Below are 23,229 nucleotides of genomic sequence, written 5' to 3' on the forward strand. Positions count from 1 at the left end.
CTTTTTTTTTCACAGGTGTCAGATCGCTTAAAGGTAGAAATACAAAGAAGAGCACAAAAAAAATAGGGCATTAACCCTGGTGGGTTGCAAAATTTTATTTTTTAAAATATCATAAAAAAATCGATTTTTTTTTTTTTTTTTTACATTTTGCATTCAGAGCTCTGATAAAGTGCATTATTAATACACAATAATATTCAGAAACATTATAGGAAAAATATTTAATGACAATTTAGTCACTGAATAAATAAAATCATAGTACTTATAGAATCATAGTCGTTGTAATTAAATTGCATTATTTAAATAGACTATCTATGTATTTATTAAGTTTTAAAAGTACTTGCATTTAAATAAATTTAAAAGTAGATAAATAATAGAAACATAAACATCAAAGAGCGTTTTAATTGAAATATAGCTTAAGGAAAATTATAATTTGAAAGTTTCATGCCACTTTTATCCACATTTAGTTTATTTATTATTTTGTTTTTATCATCAAATAACAGTTTACATACATTCCTTTTCAATTATATCACTAAATAATTCCTACCCTATCAATAAAATTAGACTTTAAAAATATAATTCGATTGTGTAAAATAGAAACTTGTAGTTTAAATACGAAAGACTCTAGAAGGAAAACTGGGCACAGGAACTCTAGTTAAGTTAGCAGAACTTACAACAACAACACAATTAGTGAACTATCACCTAGGTAGCCACATTCCAATATCCCTAAGTGCCAGCAGTCGACTTTAGTCTTTAGCATTTTAAGTTTTATTTTAATGTTTTTTATATAATGTTTTGAAAAATGTAAGAAAAATGCCTTATTACCTGTCAGTTTTAATATAATCTGTTGTTATAAAAATAGCAGTAGTTTACAAATGTAGTCTCTGTTTAGAAATGCACTCGTCTAATTTTTAAATTTCAGCCCTTTAAAAAAAAATGAAATTGAAAATACTCGGTGAAATGATACCTTTCACATCTGCCACATTGAACAATCAAATCGTTCTCTTCATAATACTGATGGCACCAGCAGCATATTCTGAAGCTAGCACATGGACCACAGAGAGTATAATTTAGTTGCCAATCGCAGTTAAGTCCAGGTGACTTGGAACCACATTTAGTACACACAACGCACCTACAAAAAAAAAATAATAATAAATAAATAAAAATTATTACACTTTAGCATGAATCATAATTCTAATCAGAAAAAAATGAGCATTCAATTGCATAACAATACCGTGACATTAATTTCTTTAAATAAAATTTCAAAAAAGTATTTAATAGTGTGCATAGCTAAATATTTCAACAAAAAATAAGCACCTTTTAAGGTCTTTTTAAGCACTCAAATATTTTTAATCACTTTCCAAAAAAAATTATAATTAAGATATGTACAGTAATAAAAAAATTTTCTTTCTATTGTATAAAGTTCTTAATTTATAAGCATAAAATCAACAAAAAGTGTTTCAAAGATTTTACATAAAACTTTACATATTTCTGATAAATAATGCAGAAAAAATTGTAAAAATCATATTTTTTAATATAATTGTAAAAATCATAACCACCTTTAAGGGCTTATAAAGAATATAAATCAAAAATAAGCACCTTTAAGCACTTTTTAAAAAAGTTATGCATACTGCTTGAAATTATGTTGAGTCAAATTACACATAGTATATTCGCACAAGAATCAGAATTAAGTAAACTGCAGGCATGATGATTTAAAAGTGCTATAGACTAAGTCTGACACTGACATAGATGACAACAGTAGACATTATAAAATAATATAACTAATTCTTAAGCAGTATTCAAAATATTGCAGGGAATTTCAGTCAAACACTATAATAAATTTAAATTGACTGCAATATCTTCTATCCAAACTTTATTCTAGTTTTGTTTACTCAACTAAGAGAACTTCATCATTGAACAGAAAAATAAAATTTACTGAAACAAGCTTGAATCTGTGCTCAGATGAATAAAAATTTGCTTATTTACACAAATATGTGACAAACTATTTGCATAATTGATGTTAAAATATAAGTTAATGACATTCAGTACGAATAACAACACTAATTTGTAGGATTCACACCAGCAATGAAAAGTTAGTGGTCCAATAGGACGATATAGGTAGTCATTTAGTGGACAAAAAACTTAATGCGGTAGACGAAATTGAGAGAAAAAAAATTGAATTTAACAATAACATAATTCACGTTATGCTACACAACAAAAATTATTAATTGCCATCTAAAACACGTAAAAAAATTAGGTTATTTATCCCAAGATAGTATGAAATTAAGTGAAAAAAAGCTAAATTAATAGATTCAACATAGAGATTAAAAAGCTGGGACCAAGTAAATAAATAAGTAAGGAAAACAGTAAAAGTAAGAACGAACAAAATATTGCATTAAAGATAAATTATCTAAAATCATAAAATTTTAAATTAAGTCAATTCTAAAGGAGCAAAAATTATTCTTTTATTGGTGAAATATTACGCTGTCAGTACATGAATGCAAAACATAGCACAAAATGTAAATTTGACGAGATAATTTAGCATTTTTGTGCCAGACACTATTAGTTAAATTCATTACGATGAAACACATTAGAATTCAACACCAATGAATTGAACAAAAAAATTAACAAATTTTTTTAAAACATGGAATACACTGCAAAAACTACTTTTTGGTACTATTTAGTTAATTCCAAACATAATTTAAGGCAACAAATTTGTCACCCATGCGTATGATCCCTGTAGCAGTATTTTTCGGGCCTTCTGCGACAAAACTTCTAGCACTGTTATCTTTCTGTAAGATATTTTCAATAATAACAAATATGTATGTCACTAGTTTAAGGTAACAAAAACGCTGTGTTCACAAAAACCAATTTTTTTTTAATTGGATATGTAATATTTTTTTGATTCTAAATATTATGGGGGAAAATTCTCACTTTTTGTTATGGAGGGGGGGCACTAATTATTTCCGTTATCGCATTTAGCAAATCATCATCACGTTAAATAAATAATTACATATCATGAAATCTGTGGCAGTAATCACAAAAAAACAGATAAACAATGAAACCACGCGAATCAGTCTCTTCAGAAAGGGGTTACTCAAATGCATGTTTCGTTTCAAGATTTGATTGCTGAAATAAATAATATTCTACAAAAAAAATATAGGGTTTTAAAAACTATGTGGAAATCAAAAGCAATAATTGCCAAAAATATAATCAAAATGGATTTACGAGAACCGCATAAATTGAGAGCTTTAAAAAGAGATTATCTAAGTAAGCATTTCAAATTTTACAGGTAAATTTTTGCAGAAAAGCAAACCAAAATTTTTACTTTCCAAAAGATTTTTCCAAATTTCTTTCTTTTCGCAAGAACTCTTATAAAATTCTACGACAATGTTGCCATGTTGGCGCAATTCTGCCATGGGGCTTACTATTTCAACGACATTTTTTAAAAAATCTGGCGACAAATGTCGTCGTACTGGCGTGAACCCTACTCATTTGAGTTGTTCCCAAGCTTCCAAGGATAAATAAGTTAAAACAGAGTTAACACAATTGTTAATTACCATTTGCACTTCCAGTTACCCTGAGGAACTTCTTGTAAAGGGGGATCTAAGCAATAAATATGAAAACTAATGTCACATTCATCACACAGCAAAAGGCGGCCTTCATCGTGAGGTTGGCCACATCCTTCACAAACAGTGCAGTCCAAACAACGCCAACCCTTTTTCAACACAACCAAAGTCACCTGAAATGTTAAAGTTATTAATGCAATTTCGATACTTTTAGGTAAAATAATGCAATTAGTGCAGAAAAAGTTCACAAGATGCTAAAAAATAGTAATGTGCCTGCCACACATTAAATTCACATTTATAGACTATTCGAAAGTAATGGATAAGTTATTGAAGTTAAATGAAAACTATTAAAATAAATTAATTACCACATTTATACTGTAAAGTTGTTTGAAAATAAATCTTTGAATACTTGTTAAGTGTAGGCACGTTAGCTTATAAAATCATCCACAATATAAAATCAAATGTGATTCAGACAAATGTGATTTACATGGGCAAAGAGGTGGATACTGTACGATCAAAATTTTTAAAAAAAATCTAGACAGAACATTTAAAAAATGTGTTTCAAAAAATTTTTACACTAATAGGAAACATACATAAGTAATGAAGATAAAAGATAAATAAGAGAAAGAATTATATAAAAAAAAAAATATTATCATACCTTTATACTAGCACAGTAGGAGTGATAACATTGGCCACACTGAGCACATGCAACCAATTTGCCTTCTTCCCCTTTGCCGAAGCTACCGCACATTACACATAAATCCTGAAAATGATGCATTAAAGGTGAGATTAAAAAAATAACCAAAAAAATCAGTAAAGAAACAAAAGTAATTGGGCAAACTAATTTGTGATTTTAATTAATAAAACCAAGCAATATTAACAATATTAATTTGTTTTAAAAAAAAAATATTTTTAAAAAAATCAAATTCTTTAATAAAAAAAAACTATTTACAGAAAAATAAGTTTATGTAATTAAAAAATTCTTTATATGATGGTGAATAATTTCTTAACTTAAAAATTCCATTTTGAATGCAATTAAAGCCTAGCTTTATTTATTTTTTAAATTTCAACTTGTTTTGCAAATTGATTGATTAACTAAAAAATTAAACCATGCATTTATTTGCTCCGTACAGTAAGGTTAAAAAAAATAGGACATTTTAATGAGACAGAATTAACTTTTCAGAAGATTTGTTGCGACTTATCTATTATTGAAAATTAAATATTAATGTTTCTAAACATTTAAATCACTAACTGATTTACTAATTTCAAAATATTTTTAAAAATTAAATGGCTGATTAGTTTAGTAAATATCAAGAGTTGATTTTTAAACAACTTTGAATAAACTATTTTAATGTTTAGTATCCATTGAAGGGATCGTTAAGAGACAAAGTCACATAAATGTTTTTGAAAAACTATTTATTTTGAAAAAACTATTAAGATTGTGCAAAAAGCAAACATTTTGCAAAAACTATTAAAAAAAAAACAAGAAAATTGAGAAAAAGAAAATGGAATGACAGAAGGAAAATAATTAAGATTAATTCATTAGTAACTTTATGATTTTTAGTTTGAAATAAACAAAATTACTACTATAAAATGGCAACGCAAAATAAATAATAATAATAAGATACAGTACAGAACCCATTATCCGGAAATCAGAAAACCGAAAAACCGGAACGAAATTCGCTAAATTTTCCCGCCATTTTTTTTTAAAAAAAATTTTTCCTCATAAGATTTTAAGATTTTTCTTTCTTTTTTGAAAGATGTTTACCTAACCATCATTTTGGAAATAATCATTAGTGTATTACTTCATCGTTTTTTCTTCTTTTTAGGATTATTTCCAATTATAATTTTTTTTTTTTTAGTTGGGTTTAACAATAAAAAAACGGCTTTTTGTAGCGATTCAGAAAACCGGAAAAATCAGTTATCCGGAATAGCGATGTTTCCAATCGTTCCGGATAATCGGTTCCCTACTGTATAACCAAAGCTATAGTTGCTTTATTATTACTAATTTATGGAACATATCGAAATAAACATTTTGCAAAATATTATACACAGTTGCTTATATTATTTTGTTCCATGAAAAGTACAAAAGGCAATGTTAAGATACCTGGCACAGAACAAATTCATCTGTGGCAGCAGCGATAACCATTCTGTTATCCTCGGTTGGATCGTCATCATCAATTTTATACTCTTTCTGTGAAAACAATTGTGACTGCAAAAGAAGAAAAAAGACACACAGAGTGATTAATCTTCCAAAAAGCTGCAATTGTATTATAAAATGCAAACATTTACTGAAAATTATCATAAAACTCAAGGTAAACTGTAAAAATAACATCACTCTTTCTATTTCCGTGCACAAAGATGCATCAAAAAGTATAAGTGAATTTTTAATAGACCGTTATTTAAAAATCAAAGTTCTGTTAAAATGTATTAATAATGCTCTATCTTATTCAAAAACAATATAAATTAAAGTCACCAATATTTTTAAACTAAAATGGTTAAAAATATTATATTATTATTATAAGCTAATCGTGAAATCATAATTGTTTTTGTTCAGTTCAGCACCCTTCTAAATTTGTAAAAGTGAAGACCCAATTCGTCAGTTAAATATCAAATGAAGAAAAAAATTATTACACCAGGAAACATAGAAAAAATAATAAATAAAATAAAAATAAATAAAATATAAATCTATTTTTCCAAATGACTCTTGATAAAACAAGACTCTCTGCATTGTTTAAGAACACAAATCATATATTTAATATGTTTTAAAAGTACTTGTGTTCAAATGGACAAAATTAAAATAAGTTTATTAAACAGCAAATAATTTTACACATAGCTAATGAAAAGACATAATCTTTAAGTTTCATATCACTCTTTTTTTACATTTAGTTTAATCATTTATATATTTAGTCCAATATTTTTAGTATTTTTAATCAAATAACATTTGACGAACAATATCCAAACTCACTATTTCCCGGTAATAATATAATATAGCTGAACCATCATCTTTAAATATCCCATAGATTGCAATTTGAGAGGTCTGGGTTTTTTAAGAGACAAAAATAAGAAATAAAATTCCCTGGTTTTTGGTCAGGAAAAATACAAAGGTCCCTGCATTTTCTCTGTTATTTTAGCTGATTTTTGAATTCCCTGTATTTTCCATGTTTTCCCTTTTCTCTCCCTGTGGAGTGACAAACCTATGGTAGCAAAAATTAATTTTAATAATCTAATTCATTAAAATATTAATACATTACTTTAGTGATCAATAGAAATCAAATTTTTTGAAATGAGTGATATACTGTAATAGTTGGACTGTACCTAACAGGGGCTAAAAACCATCGTGGCTAAAAATTTAAACTGAAGCCAGCATGACGGTTTGGCCTATGCAATAATAATCAAAAATTTCAGCAATGTTTTTTTGCAGATATGGGAGTGTACAATGGTGTGGCCTTTCTACCAGAATTAACTGTAATATGATTACCATGGGGAAAAGAACTTCTTGTCCTTGCAGCGATTTTAATCTTGGCTTGGGAGGTTTCTTTTGCCTTAGTTCTGAACTGGTTCTTCTACTTGGAATTTTATTACTTGCAACCTTTAAACAGAACAAGAAATCATAAGATGATTAAAAATTACATCAGATAACTAAATTAAAATTTGAAAGAATTTTGTCGATTTCTCTTTAGTAAGAAAGAATATAAATTTAGAAAAATACGAAATTTGGCAAAAATAGTTGAGAAGACATTTATTTCCAAGAGAAATTGATGCTTTGTTGATAATAATCATAAAACTTTAGCACGAAAGATAATTTAATAAAAATTTTACTTTAGTAACTAAGATGATTAAAAACTACATGAAACAACTAGTAACATACATATAAATAGGATGATTAAAAACTACATATAACTAATAACATACATATAAATAAGATTATTAAAAACTACATATAACAACTAATAACATACATATAAATAGGATGATTAAAAACTACACCAGCTAACTAAAATAAACTGTGAAAGAGTTTTATCTATTTCTCATAAGTAAAAAAATATATAAATTTATAAAAGTAAGAGTTTCGGTAAAAACAGTTGAGAGAACATCATTTATTTCAAGAGAAATTAATGCTTTGTTGTCAATAATCATATAGCTTAAGCTCAAAAGATAATTTAATAAAAATTATAATTAAGTAACTAAGATGATTAAAAACTACATATCACTACTACTAAAAACTACTAATTAAGTAAATAAGATGATTAAAAATTACATCAGCTAATTAAAATAAAATGTGAAAGAATTTTTCTTATTTCTCTTTGATAAGAAAATTATAAATTTATAAAAATAAAGAGTTTTGGCCAAAATAATTGAGAGGACATCATTTATTTCAAGAGAAATCAATGATTTGTTGTCAATAGTCATGAAACTTTAGCTCAAAATATAATTCAATAAAAATTATGAAGTTACTGAAAAAAAATTAGGTTTCTTACAGTATCATTGACACAATCGGATTCTTCGGATGACTGAGACTCTTCGTTTCCAGATAGAAAAGAATCTCTAGAACTGCCTTGAAAAGAATCTTCAAAAGAAAAAAAAATCTTTAAATTTAAGGAACAAAGAAAATTTTAATAAAACTAAAAGAGAACAAATACAAAATATTGCTAAAAGAAAACGATACACAGTTCCCTATTGCCTGGCAAATTTAAGCAATCAATTTAATTTTCCTGTCCAATTAATTTCAATAATAATAATCATTCTTTTTTTTTTTTTTTCAATTCTATAGTCCTTAGTATACTTTAGCTTTCTCCACAATAAAGTTCCGTGTCACTCTGTGTTCAGACACAGCAATTATTTATCAATATACTTTAACAGGGGTCTGTCTAGGTTTTTCTGAGAGGTACCTATTTTGTGAAAATTTAGACATAATTAGTGAAAAATTAAAAATTATATTAAAATATCAACACAAAAATATGGATTTATCGTTTCTTAAGGGATACAAAAATAAAATTTTAAGAGAAAGTATTTGGTGAAACTACCGTTTTTCCTAAAATTGAATTTGTGAAACTACCGCTTTTCCTAAAGTTGAATTTGTGAAGGTACCGCTAAACGTTAGTAAATTCGGCCTGGATAGACCCCTGTTTAACAGCAAAATAACTTGGGCCCTCATTGGTCCAATATTCATTAATCTTAGCTCAATAAAGGTTCAAAGGGCAGTTTTTTTCTAGATATTAGCCTTATATAGAATTGACCAATTCATCCTATATTTTACAGCCACTTTACAACAAATATCGGCTCCATATAGAATTGCCAGATTCCTGCGATATTTTATATTCATTATTCAGCCAATATATGCCATTCTAGAACTAATTTTAAAAATCTAGATCAGTGATTCTCAACCACTGTGCCGCGGCACTTTTGTGTGCCGCAAAATTCTTAAAATGTGCCGCCAAATATTAGAAATGATACGATAAAAATTATAATGCTTTTTTTATTATGAGTAAAGTTTAAATTAAAGTGTGTATATATATATATATATATATATATATATATATATATATATATATATATATATATATATATATATATATATATACTTTTTGTAATTTTTCTACGCTTTAACAGCGTGGACATCTTTGTCGGCGATTGTCTTGTCTCTGACAATCTTAAAATAACATGGAATTGTTTAAATTGTATATACACACAATTTTAAAAAAGGTTTTGAGAGCTAATCATTAAAGTAAGCTATGCAATTAATAAACAAATTAACAAAGGATAACTAACAAAACAAATATATAAAAAACAAATTAACGAAAGATGACTAACAAAAATTAAGCTAACAAATAATAATTAGCAAAAAAACTAGTTACCAAGAAATCATAAAAAAATAACAGTTATTGTTAAAAAAAAGGTAATAGTTAATAACTATAGAAAAAAGGCTAACAATTAATAACTAGCAAAAAAATAACTGTTACTAACTAATAAAAAATTGGTCGAAAGAAATAATTAATCCCTTAATAAATGTGCTTTTGTTGTACTTATTATTTTATTTCACATTCAAAATTATTTTTTTTATTGTGTGCCGTCAAATTTCGAAATCGTTAAAAGTGTGCCGCACCAAAAAAAAGGTTGAGAATCACTGATCTAGATAACCCAATATTGGTCCCCTAGGTACATGTTCTTATAGGATCCATCCTCATTTTGATGCCAATTAGGGTCATGGTAATATTTTTGCTAGGGTTATAATGTTAACTGTGAATTAATTTAAAGCAAGCAATTGCTAAAAAAAGTTTTTGTTTTGTATTTTGTGAAAGAAATAATTGCAACAGATGTAAAAATTAATAACTGTGAATCATATTGCCTACTTCTTTCAGTTTTCATAATAGTTATTTCGCAGGTTTATTGCAAAATTCTGCTTTGACTTGGGAGAGAAAAAAAAACTCATTATTTAAATACAATTCCTTCGCCCTATTTTATTTCATAAAAAATAAGATTCCTGACAATTTCAGATTTTACTGGTTACTCCTGAATTTAGAAATTTCGTATAAATAACACATTAACATATTTAGAAGAAAAAAAACATATTACAGCTGTTAAAACAAAATTATTTGAAGAAAAAATATTAGTTACAGATAACAATTAAAATAAATTTTATATAATTATGACTTTTTTTTTCATTGCCATCCACTTCAAACAACACAAAATATTTATAATAATTGGAACAAACACTAAAACAATTTTGATTATTAGAATGTTGTAAACAAGTACTCTTATCATTACAGTTTTACCAACGAGAATTCAGCTGAACAAAATCCTTACTAAGTCAACTTACTCCTCCATAAAATCATCTTATGATTATTATTGTCTCATCATTTATTAAAATTACAAATAATGAATGCAATAATTACATAAAAACTATTAATTTTATACTCTCTCATTTGTAAACAATTTTTTAAAAAAAAAATTTGATAATAAATACAGGCAATAAAATGAAAATAAAAAAGAATTAAGTCAGATATTAAGAAATACTAAATTTAAGTCAACAAATACACGAAAAATAATATTTACTTACCTTTTATATGATGCTCTACATATGTGTCATCAGTAATTTGATTCTAAAGTAAAAATAATACTAGATTTAAATTATTGTATGGCAATAAAGTAATCATAATAATATTTTATTCTAAAATATGTCATAACTTATGAAGCAAGATTAAATAAAAATAAATTTCAGTCAAAAAAAGAATTTAAATATATTATATAGCACAATATGTCATAAACGGAGATTATAGTTATCAAAATACAATCATTATTCCCTTATTCTCCATTATTACACATGCCATTTTGTAGATTAAACGAGAAAAATTTGTTTCGTAAAAACTTGCAACATTTCTCAAAGAAAAATTAAATAGTCTATGTTAATGATTGCATTTTCAAATCAAAACAAGAAAAAAATCATTATGCCATAAAATGGAGAAATATATATCTAAAGCTGCTGCCGAGAGGAAGGATAAAAAGAGGTCTTGTCTTAGGCAGGGAAAGTGGGTACAAAATTTATTTAATAATCGTAAGAAAGAGAACAATCACCAAATGTAATACAAAATCGTAGTGCTCCTCAATAAAATAGGGAAAATCTTGCCAAGTAAATCTGTAAAATGTTTTGTTTTAGGGGATAAGGGAAATCTTAATAATTATAATTGGTCTATTAAATAGGTCGAGGGAAAAAGTCTTTCTCATGAGGTAGTAACGGCAAAAACTTTAAAATGCTAATTATTGCATAACTTGCAGCTATAAGTAGATTAAAAGACAGGATGTGAATATTAAAGTGTGTGAAGAAGAGTTTTATTTAGAATAATAAATTAAGAAAGAGATTTAGAAAAAAGAAATAATATAAAAAGATTAATGAAGCTTTTTATGCAACATAATTAAGATTTTATAAACGATGTCATGTCTAAGGTCAAAAAAAAAATATTTTTTTTTTGAAAATATATAAAGTTTAATGAAAAAGATAGTAAAGAAAAGAGAAAAAGCCTTATGTAAAATGCATTTTGGGAAATAGCAATATTCAGATTAATTACAGCAAAACTGATGCAATATTCAGATTAACTACAGCAAAACTGACAAAAAATTCAGATTTAACATACCCCAGAAGTCATACATATTGGGCATACATAATCCATAGGATTTATTCCAATTCTTCTATCACATTCATCATGAATATACCTAAAATAATACAACAAAAAAAGCTGAGCAAACAAATATTTATTTTAAACAAATTAATCTTTAATGAATACAAAACAGGGTTGGCAAGATTTTGCCGCAAGTGGAAAAAACCATGGTAAATACCGGTAAAAACCGTCTTGGCAAAAACAGGTTTTTGCCAAGCAAATTGGCAAAAAGTGGCAAAAACCTATATTTTCCATGAGGAGAGGACAAAAACACATTTTTGATACAAAATTGAAATATATACTATGAATATAAATAATTACAAAAAAATTAACAAAATTATTATTCCATAATTGAATGATAATGTAATAATATATCATTTTAGTAGTTTAAAACATTATTGATCGGAAAATTTGTGATTATTCTCTTTTTTCCAGTGAAATGAACTTATTTTAAATTAATATAACTATAATTTAAAGCATAAAATATCTATCAACATGTGTAGTTAATTATTGTACAAATAATAAATAAAAATTTTTATAATAAATAATAATATTATAAAAATAATAATATTTATTTATTTGTAAAAAAAACATTTATTTTAGGATTCTAAAATGAAAAGAGATCAAAAACTTTCAATCTTTTAAAAATTATTACCCTTATATTAATTATTAATATGTTAAAAATAATTTTTTCATGTAATGTATCAAAATTATTATTCCTTATGATTGATTTAAATTTGTTTCAAGTATTTTGTAATTATTTAATCAGCAATTTAGATAATTTGGTTTTTGCCGGTTTTTACCAGTTTTTGCCGGTTTTTACCAGGTTTTTGCCACTGTCCTGGCAAAAAACCCTTTTTGCCGGCAAAAACTCCAACCCTGATACAAAATAATATCACCATATTGCATACATTTATTCTTCAAAACAGAAGGGAAAAGTTAAAACAATTTGAAACAGATGATAATTTGAGAAAAAACTACACTACAATGCAAATAGTATAACTAAAATTGAACAGCCTAAAATACTTTAATCCACACATCATTTATAAATAAAAAAGCTATACAAACTTTGTAACTTGTACTACATAATTAATATTTATTGTTATCATAAATACTTTTTACATAGTAAAAAGATTCTAAAATATATTTTAATATTTTTATTTTTGTTTCAATATATAAACTTATATTTTTGAAATAATAAATTACTAAAAAGGAAATAAAAGAAATTATAGACCTACTTCTGACAAATAGTACAGTGCTTCATAGCTTTTCGCTGACTAAATTGCCTATAGGCTTTTTTACAAAGTGGGCACGCAATTCCCTTGTTACGCTGCTGATAGCAACTATCACACACTGTGAAATTCATATGCCATCTTGAGCTTGGACCATTCCCTGGGGTACGCGCACCACAGTCACCACATTTCCTACAAGCCTGCAAAAATATAAAAACAGTAAATAGTCAGTTTTTTCTACTAATAACATATTTTCTCTCCTATGCATTTTAATAAGATATAATGGCATTTTTACAAATTCGGGCATTGTATTAACTAAAAATAAATAGAAAATTACATATGAATGTATTTTTATTTAAGGGGTTAAATTTTCTTTTAATAAATAAAAACAAGGAGTTTAACTGAAAAGCTAGATTTTAATTTTTTTTTTCAATTTAAATTAATATTTAAGATTACATACTGTACAATTAGAACTTTTAATAACGTCTCTTAGATTTTATGGTCAGCTGTTGCATTTTTCAAAATTGGGGCATTGTATAAATTTTTAACTAAAAATAAATAAAAATTACATATGAATGCATATTTATTTAAGGGTGTAAATTTTCTTTTAATAACTAAAAAGAACAAAGAGTTGAAAAAACTAAACTAGCATTGAGTTTGAAACTTTATACAGTAGGGAATCGATTATCCGGAACGATCGGGACCATCGCTATTCCGGATAACTGATTTTTCCGGTTTTCTGAATTGCTACAAAAAGCAGTTTTTTTTATTGTTAAACCCAACTAAAAAAAATTTTTTTTTTTGGAAATAATCTTAAAAAAAAAAGAAAAACGATGAAGTAATACAGTTATGATTTTTTCTAAAATGATGGTATGGTAAACATCTTTCAAAAAAGAAAGAAAAAACCTAAAATCTTATGAGGAAAAAAAAAAAAAAATTTTTTTAAGTGGCGGGAAAATTTATTGAATTTTGTTCCGGTTTTTTGGTTTTCCGGTTTTCTGATTTCCGGATAACGGGTTCTGTACTGTATTTAAGATTACATACTGTATAATTAGAACTTTAATAACTGCCCTTTTTTATGGTGAGCTGTTGCATTTTTCAAAATTGGGGCATTGTATAAATTTTTAACTAAAAATAAATAAAAAATTCCATATGAATGCATATTTATTTAAGGGTGCACATTTTCTTTTAATAACTAAAAAGAACAAAGAGTTAAATCAAAAAACTAGCATTGAGATTGAAATTTTATATTTAATATTACATACTATATAATTAGAACTTTTAATAACTGCCCTTAGATTTTAAGGTGAGCTGTTGCATTTTTAAAAATTAGAGGACATTGTATAAATTTTTAAATAAAATTAAATAGAAAATTACTTATGAAGGCATATTTATTTAACGGTGCACATTTTCTTTTAATAACTAAAAAGAACAAAGAGTTAAATCAAAAAACTAGCATTGAGATTGAAATTTTATATTTAATATTACATACTATATAATTAGAACTTTTAATAACTGCCCTTAGATTTTAAGGTGAGCTGTTGCATTTTTAAAAATTAGAGGACATTGTATAAATTTTTAAATAAAATTAAATAGAAAATTACTTATGAAGGTATATTTATTTAAGGGTGCACATTTTCTTTTAATAAATAAATAGAACAAAGAGTTAAACCAAAAAGCAAGAATCGAGTTGAAATTTAATATTTCGGATTATATACTGTATAATTAGAACTTTTAATAACTGTCCTCAGATTTTTTCAAAATTAGTGTATTATATAAATTTTTAACTAAAAACAAAAAGAAAATTACGTATGAATGTTGTGAAATTTTTATTTGAGGGAGTAAATTTTTTTTTAAATATATAAAAAGAACAAAAAGTTAAACCGAAAAGCTAGATTTGCATTGAAATTTAATATTTAAGATTACACATTGTATAATAGATTACACATTGTATAATTAGATGGTTCTTCTTTTTCTAAGGATTAGTATTAAGACAACATAATTTAATTTTTCATCAATGGGTGCCTCTTTATGAAGTTTTTTCCCTTTACAGCATCCTGTTTTTACTTTATTTTATTTATTTGATTCCAGAATAAACCTTACATATACCACAAAATTATAAGCATAAGGCCCTGTGACCTTCATACAGCCTCAAAGTTATTTGATTTTCTTTCTTTTTGTGACAGCTGCTCTTTTTTTTTTTAGAAAACAAAATTTAAAACTCTCTTTTAAATTATGTAATAAAAAAAATTAGGAAGAAAAAAGATACCTACATAACATTTCCAGCCACTCTTTGGAACCGAAGACAAAGCAGGTTTCAGACAAAAAACATGAAAACCTTTATCACACGCACTGCAGATGAGCATTTTGTTATTCATATCCTCAGAACGTCTAAAATATTTAAATACTAATATTACACTTAAAACACTTATTGAAAACATAAAAACAAATTATAAGCATTAACATCAATATATACATATTGTTCCTTTTCAATAAGCCAAACTTCAAAACCATAAACTTTTCTATATCACAATTACATCACAATATAATATATATATATATATATATTGTAAGCTGATAATCTGATGACAAAAATATTTTAAATCATTCTTGAAAGATTCTGGTACATGTAAGTTCATTTGAACTCACTTTATAGATTTTGGTTTGTGATTTGATTCATATTTTTTTATTTTTTTTATTTTACTTGCGTAATATGTTTTCTTTCGTATATATTTTTTACTTAATTTGTTCTTTATTTGTTTCAATTTTTTTGAGTGCTCCTAACATTATCGTATTGATAAATTTTGATTTGGCTATATTGATACAATATATGAAAACACTCCTTCTTGTGGACTTAATCGTATGAGCTGATGCAGGGATTAAATCTTTTCATTATTTTGTTTTCTGGCGTTTTAATAATTTTTTTTTAAAAATAAAATAAAATATTTAAAGATTTCTAAAAATATTTTATTTTAATAGTTTTTCTTCTTCTCTTTTCCATGTTTTCCCAATATTTTTTAACTTCATTCATTTATTCATGAATGCATTCATACATATTGTTGCATTATACATACATGCATTATACATTCATATACATTCATACACATTGCATTATACATTCATACATATTGTTGCATTATGCATGCATACATCCATACATACATACATATGAAGAGCTTAAATACCACAGTATACTACATAAGACTTTGAAATCATAACAATTTTCATAAAAAATATTAATCAAATACATAACAAAGCTTTATGAAACAAGGTCAAATTTATTTTAAAGCAATTTCAAACATAATTTTGATTTTTTTTTTACATGAAGCAAAAGGAAAATTTGCTTACAATATATATTTGAAACAATTTTCCATCAACTCACTAATTTTAAAAAATTGTTAATCTTAAAAGTTTTTATTTGCTATTTTTATAGTATTAATAGAAAAAAAATGAATTTTTAATTGAATCTTTCCTTGAACAATATATTTTCTTAGATTGTATATACAGTCGGACCTCTATTTAACGAAGTAGCTAAATCCCGATAATAAGTTTGTTATTTGGAAAATTCGTTAAATAGAAAATCATCTTTTGAAATACCTAAACAACACAAACAGGTTTTAAATTCATAAGCACTAGACCTAATTAAAATAGCAATTGATAAACCTTTATCTTGTAAACTAGTATTTACTATTTATTTTATAAATCTTAACCAGAAAAGAAAACTTCATGGAAAGCAAGAATAGAGCGAAACATTATCCAGTGTTACACTATCATGCTACAAACATTTTCAACTAAAAAAAAACTACATTTATGTATAAAATTTTAGCCACATTTATTATTAAAGTAATTTTAGACATACATTACCACATGCATTCGTAAGTTTAATTGCTACTGATAAAATCCGTTCATTTTGTATAAGTTTTTCGTTCAAAATGCAAACAAAAAGGGAAAGGGACTTTCTCTAAAAGTGGCTTTGAAAATTAATTCAAGGTCATTTATCCCATAAAATGCATTAATAAGTTTGAATTGTTCAAAAATATTTTAGGAAAAGTGGATCTCAAAAAAAAATTTCGTTAAATAGAAAATTCACTTCACTATTCGGAAGTTATTTTACAAATAAATTTTTAAAATTTTCTCGGTCCCTCGAAAAAATCACAAAATAGAGAAATTAGCAAAATGGAAGTTCGTTAAATAGAAGTCGAACTGTATTTCAGTCTCTGAAGTGCTTAAAAATGTTTAACCATAACTAAAGAAGTACATACATAACAAATTTCATTTTAAAAAATTTGAATTCCTAAATGAGTACTTAATAAAAATAAAAACACGTAAAGTAAATAAAAAAGATACTTAATAAAAATAAAAACAATTTTTTTTTCTTTGTAAACAAAGAAATTTTAATACAATTTGACTTCTCTTTTTTCATTCAGTGAAAGGAAAATTTACCTTCAACATATAGTTAAAGCAATTAAATTTTTATTTTTAAATGAATTATAAGAACAGAATTAAAAAGAAATCTATTATTTCATAAAGCAGAATTACTACTAAAATGCCTGGCATAAAATACTTGCCTACAATTCTGACACACTTTGCAGTCTAGGCACTGCCATCCAGCTCTTACATCATGAGATGGGCTTATAGATGGATCCATGCAGTTTCCATGGTAATAACTGCCGCAAGATGTACATAAAATTAATTGCGACAAATCCCCACTTTCATGACAAACCATACAAATGACACCTATAAAAATGGAAAGTTAAAAACAATTTCTTTGACTAACAAAGAAAACAAAACATTTGGATATAAACAAATTTCTATACCAGCAAACATTAAATTTTAAAAATATATGCAGTCAAACCCCACTACAGTGAATTGAAATTTCAGTCACTATAACCGGGAGTTCACTATATCCGAACTGCAAACAATTTTAACTCATTTTTGCAAACCCTTTTATTACACATTATTTAAATAAATGACTAATAAAAAGAAATACAAAAATGATTAAAAAACAATATGTAGTAACAAAAAAATGTGTTAACTTTTATTTTTTATTACTCTTCGTCCTGCATACAAAAATTTAGGGACGGCCTTTATTTAGGGATCGGAAACTGAGACTTTCTCTTTTCGAGTTTAATTAATTCTAATGGGCTATAAAATACACCGAAGATTTATCTAAACTATTAGTGAATTTATCATTTTTCTTGTTTTCTTGAGAAACAGGAAAACTACTCAATAATTACAAAGGGGTAAGTGACAGCAAAAATATATATTATAACATGAGATATACAGGACAGAAGGCTACTACGGCTACTACTACTACATTCAAAAAGCATAGATGTCTTTTTTTAACAAGATCTTTTTACAGTTACGGTTACAATTTAATTAACAATAAACGCTGCCATCTATCTGTGGTTCAACAAGTATTTCCACAGAGACAGAAGAAGCAAACAAGATAAAATGCTTATGACTACATTTCACTCAATAGATGGTTTTAAAAGTCGGTATATGTATTTTATGTAGAAATTTCAATATTACCAAAAAATGAAGGGGAAAAATCAGTCGAAGACAGAAAAAAGTTTATAATATCCAATTTCCTCTCTTTTTTTGGTTCACTATATCCGCAAAAAATAATATTATGTGTATAGCAAAGCACGGGAGCTAACATTTCGTTCACTATATCCGGTAGTTCACTATAAGCTGCCAACATGGATAGGAAAAAATCCAGTAGATTTCATGAAATAATAGAAATTTCAAGATAATTGTTGCTTAATGTACTAAAATTTTTACACATGGGAATTTTGGAGATTTTTATAGACATTAAAAAAAAACTACAACATTTTCCAGTTATGATAGACATTTAATATACTTGATATGTTATGCATAATGTTTACTCATAATTTCGAATATTAATGGGCATTTAATTCATCAAAGATAGTTGAAAGATTTTTTTAAATTAATTTAAAAAGACAGTTCTGAATCAAAATAACATTTTACAACAAAAAAAGTTTTGAACTGATTTCTATAAATGAGGTTCGCTTCATTATGTATCAGTAATACTTATTTAAATATTCAAGCAATAATTTGCATAAAAATTCTATTTCAATAGGGATTTTTTTTAAGGAACTCACTCAATTTTAGGAAATTTTCTAAAATGCTCAAAAACCAGGAGAATTATAATTAAACTGGTAGACCAGGAGAAACTGGCAAAATTCAGTAGCTATGTGAATTAATTGAAGGAAATCTTATTTCAAACTCTTTCATGCTTAACTACAATTTAAGTTAAACATTTTTATTTTATTTTTAAATATTTAACACTAGAAAATAAATTTTTGAACTATTTATTTAATAGTTTTATTCATCATTAATATGAAATTTAAAAAAAAAGTACAACTATTTTTCTGCCATTGAAGCTTGAAATAAAATTAGCGGATAAAGTTGTGGCATCTATTAAAGAAGATGATTACACTATAATAGAAAATAAATTTACAGTGTATGTTGTTTAATATTTCTTACCAAAGGAAAAGGCATGCTCTCGGTGGACAGAGCAGATGATTTTGAAACAATTGGCATTCTATAATAAGAATATAGAAACATTATGAACAAAAATATAAACAGGTTTGCAAAACAAAATTTACATTTCTACAACATAGAATAATGAGAGAATAAGAGAATAATTATTTAGTTTTATAAAAGTTTCTGTCCACTCATGCAGAAAGAAATACTGTAAACTATTTTATGATTAATAAGGAATTTAAAAATAAATATTTCAGTGCTGATTTTTTCTTTTTTGTAAAATTTTATATTTGGCTACATATTTTATGCGTATTAGTAATTTGAATTTTATTTAAACTATGTTAATGGAATCAGCCCCAGATTCTCAAAATATCGAAAAAATGAAAACAAAATAACAACAATCTTATTCATAAAAAAAAAATGGAAAATTACTCAAAGTTAAACGATCTAGAATTAAAGAATTCATAAGTATCAGAATATTTTATTTTTGTTTATTATTCCAATTGCAACTGCAATTTGAAATTATGAGCAAATATGTTTTGTATTCTGTCATTTAAAACTACAGAGTTTAAAATCATGTAAAAAATTGTGTATCCCATATTTCAAAATTTGTTTGACTCAAACAATATAATTTTTTTAAAAATATGAAAATTAAATTAGTAGAAATTATTTTAACACAGAATCTATCTTTGAATAAGTTAATTTGTTTATTATTCCAATTGCAACTGCAATTGATCAATTGAATTTAGTGTTCAATCACTCAGAGAGAAGAATAGAAATAATTATATTTTTAAAATTATATTTCTCAAAAATTATTTGACCAATTTTGTTAAAATTTTGTATTTGGTCATTTAAAACTACAGAGTTTAAAGTCATGTAAAAAAGTGTGTATCTCATTAATTTAAAATTTGTTTGACTCTAACAATATAATTAAATAAAAAATATGAAAATAAAATTAGTAGAAATTATTTTAACACAGAATCTATCTTTGAATAAGTTAAATTTGAAATTATGTGCAAATATGTTTTGCATTCTGTCATTTAAAACTACAGAGTTTAAAATCAATTTTATGTAAAAAATTGTGTATCCTATAATTCAAAATGTGTTTGACTCAAACAATATAATTTTTAAAAAAATATGAAAATAAAACTAGTAGAAATTATTTTAACACAGAATCTATCTTTGAATAAGTTAAATTTGAAATTATGTGCAAATATGTTTTGTATTCTGTCATTTAAAACTGCAGAGTTTAAAATCATGTAAAAAATTGTGTATCCTATAATTCAAAATGTGTTTGACTCAAACAATATAATTTTTAAAAAAATATGAAAATAAAATTAGTAGAAATTATTTTAACACAGAATCTATCTTTGAATAAGTTAAATTTGAAATTATGTGCAAATATGTTTTGTATTCTGTCATTTAAAACTGCAGAGTTTAAAATCATGTAAAAAATTGCATATCCTATAATTCAAAATGTGCTTGACTCAAACAATATAATTTTTAAAAAAATATGAAAATAAAATTAGTAGAAATGAATTTAACACAGAATCTATCTTTGAATAAGTTAAATTTGAAATTATGTGCAAATATGTTTTGTATTCTGTCATTTAAAACTGCAGAGTTTAAAATCATGTAAAAAATTGCGTATCCTATAATTCAAAATGTGCTTGACTCAAACAATATAATTTTTTAAAAAATATGAAAATAAAATTAGTAGAAATTATTTTAACACAGAATCTATCTTCGAATAAGTTAAATTTGAAATTCTGTGCGAATATTTTTGGATTTACTAAGCAGGATATCTATTTATACAAAATTTGCGAAAAGTGGTAAAAACATTAAGAGGTCAAAACTTTCAGTCACTCTGCTGAATATACTTATTGGACCACATTTTCCAGATTGCAGCTACTTCCACTTCATGGCCAAAAATACATTTTAAAAAAAAAGTTATGTCGATTCAGCGAAAGTAAGTTTTTATGTTTTTTCCTGTAATTTAATAGTTAACACTAATTAATAAACATGTCACCATTACGATTGACAGTTAATTTGTGATAATCCAATCATAAGAAATAAAAGTTATTACAGGTGATATCTTTTTGATTTTGTGCACTGAATCAATTTAAAATAGTGCGCATACTCACCTGTAATGCACCAGAAACAATTGCACATGGATAGTGATAAATCTTAGTGCAGTCAGAGAAGCAGCATTTTACTGAAGCACCATAGCGATGACATTTACTACATTTCTGAAATAAAATTTTCAAAGTTTGCACAAAATAAAAAATAATACACATAAATAAAAAAAGAAATAAGAATTCTAATTCAGAACTTCCAGCTTCATTAAAACGAACATGTGACTGAATAAAATATAGGTTCAAGAGCAAATAAATAGGTAGCACTAAGTTTAGAAAATAAATAAATGTGTTACGTACAAATTTAACTATATCTGCCAAGACAGAAAGAAACAATTTTAGCAAATTTTACTAAATAATATACAAATTACTCTTTATTTTGGCAGTAATTCTACGAATTTCCATATGGATTTTAAAAACTAGATATTTCAATGATATTACAATACATTAATTTCGAGTTGCTGCACTAATGAGTCTTTTTTTTATTTTTTTTAATATGCTTGATTCGAGATGATTAAATTGTAAATACACGTAGTGTTACCATTAGGTTTCCTGACAGTTATCAGAATGTATTACTTCATAGTTTTCAAAATCACAATATTTTTAATAGAACGATATTAAAACATGGAACATTTAACTCTGTGGGAAGAGTAGATATCAACAATGTCAACCTTCATCGAAAAAAAGGTACCTCAACATAGAACCACGTAAACGTGTCTTATATACTAAGGAATTGTAATTGTATTTTTGTAGTGGTAGATACACTACATGCCCATTGAACTAACTTAGTTGCAAAATTACTTTCCAACATGTCACTCCATTAGTGCCAGTTTACTTGTAAATTCACATAATCCTATTGATCAATTTTTCTACTGGAATCGCTACAGATTTTTTCACTATGTTCTAATGTACTTCAATTATAACACGAGCATTTGAGAAATACATATTTGGCACTCTTGTTTTGCAACTGCTTTATTGTAAATCCAAGCAGTTTCTTAATTGTTTTTTCGGTAGATATTTCTGCAGACTTTCACGTGCTTTTTCAAAATTGCTTTTAACCCTTTCGTTCCGAATGGAATATATAACCAAACTAAATTAAACTTTATTCCCTAATGGACAAACAGATAATAATTTTGCTTTTTTTTTGTTTCCAGGGTTCTTTAGGCATTCTAGGGTTACTTGGCAACACTCTCATATTCATAACGGCGGATTTTTGTTTTCGAGCACACCAGTCAAACTAGTTTTAAGTTTGCGTATTTTCAGAGTTTTGAGGCAAATACAACTTTATTTTTGCCATATTCTGTGTAAAATAGTTTTGTTAGTTCTTATTAATAATTGTACCTATTCAGTATCAGATTTAGAAATTTTGACACATTTTGTTTTGTGGGATTTATTGTCCCAATAGTATTTACCATTGGGACAATATATCCCAATCGTACTAACCAGTGGGACAACATATCCCATTAGTGATAAAAAATATTATGAGATAAAATTTTAGTTTTTGTTTTGATTATTTAATATTCACAACTCCTGGTTTCTATGATCTGTTAAAACAACTTCTGGTATGAATAAATAACTTTTATGCATTTGTATAATTTCCCTTATTTATTCTTATGCAATACATAGGTAT

At 25.8% G+C, this 23,229-nt stretch overlaps 1 protein-coding gene across 12 annotated transcripts in view; it reads right to left on the bottom strand.

Annotated features, from left to right (window-relative positions):
- Positions 1 to 23,229, bottom strand: part of LOC107452250 (histone-lysine N-methyltransferase 2C) — a 164,250-nt gene that overhangs the window by 116,989 nt on the left and 24,032 nt on the right. For all 12 annotated transcript variants that reach the window (XM_071187064.2, XM_087150867.1, XM_043052938.3 and 9 more), the window contains 13 exons: positions 21,609 to 21,713; positions 19,465 to 19,522; positions 17,523 to 17,691; positions 15,228 to 15,345; positions 12,961 to 13,154; positions 11,699 to 11,777; positions 10,627 to 10,669; positions 8,048 to 8,136; positions 7,048 to 7,158; positions 5,674 to 5,778; positions 4,225 to 4,329; positions 3,558 to 3,739; positions 965 to 1,129 (listed from right to left, as the gene is read on the bottom strand). In XM_071187064.2, the coding sequence (XP_071043165.2) occupies positions 965 to 1,129; positions 3,558 to 3,739; positions 4,225 to 4,329; positions 5,674 to 5,778; positions 7,048 to 7,158; positions 8,048 to 8,136; positions 10,627 to 10,669; positions 11,699 to 11,777; positions 12,961 to 13,154; positions 15,228 to 15,345; positions 17,523 to 17,691; positions 19,465 to 19,522; positions 21,609 to 21,713 (1,523 nt within the window). The remainder of the gene's footprint in view (positions 1 to 964; positions 1,130 to 3,557; positions 3,740 to 4,224; positions 4,330 to 5,673; positions 5,779 to 7,047; positions 7,159 to 8,047; positions 8,137 to 10,626; positions 10,670 to 11,698; positions 11,778 to 12,960; positions 13,155 to 15,227; positions 15,346 to 17,522; positions 17,692 to 19,464; positions 19,523 to 21,608; positions 21,714 to 23,229) is intronic.

This window comes from Parasteatoda tepidariorum, chromosome 9 (genome assembly GCF_982258835.1).
Source record: "Parasteatoda tepidariorum strain Cologne lab strain chromosome 9, Ptep-v5.0, whole genome shotgun sequence".
In the NCBI taxonomy this organism is placed as follows: domain Eukaryota; kingdom Metazoa; phylum Arthropoda; class Arachnida; order Araneae; family Theridiidae; genus Parasteatoda; species Parasteatoda tepidariorum.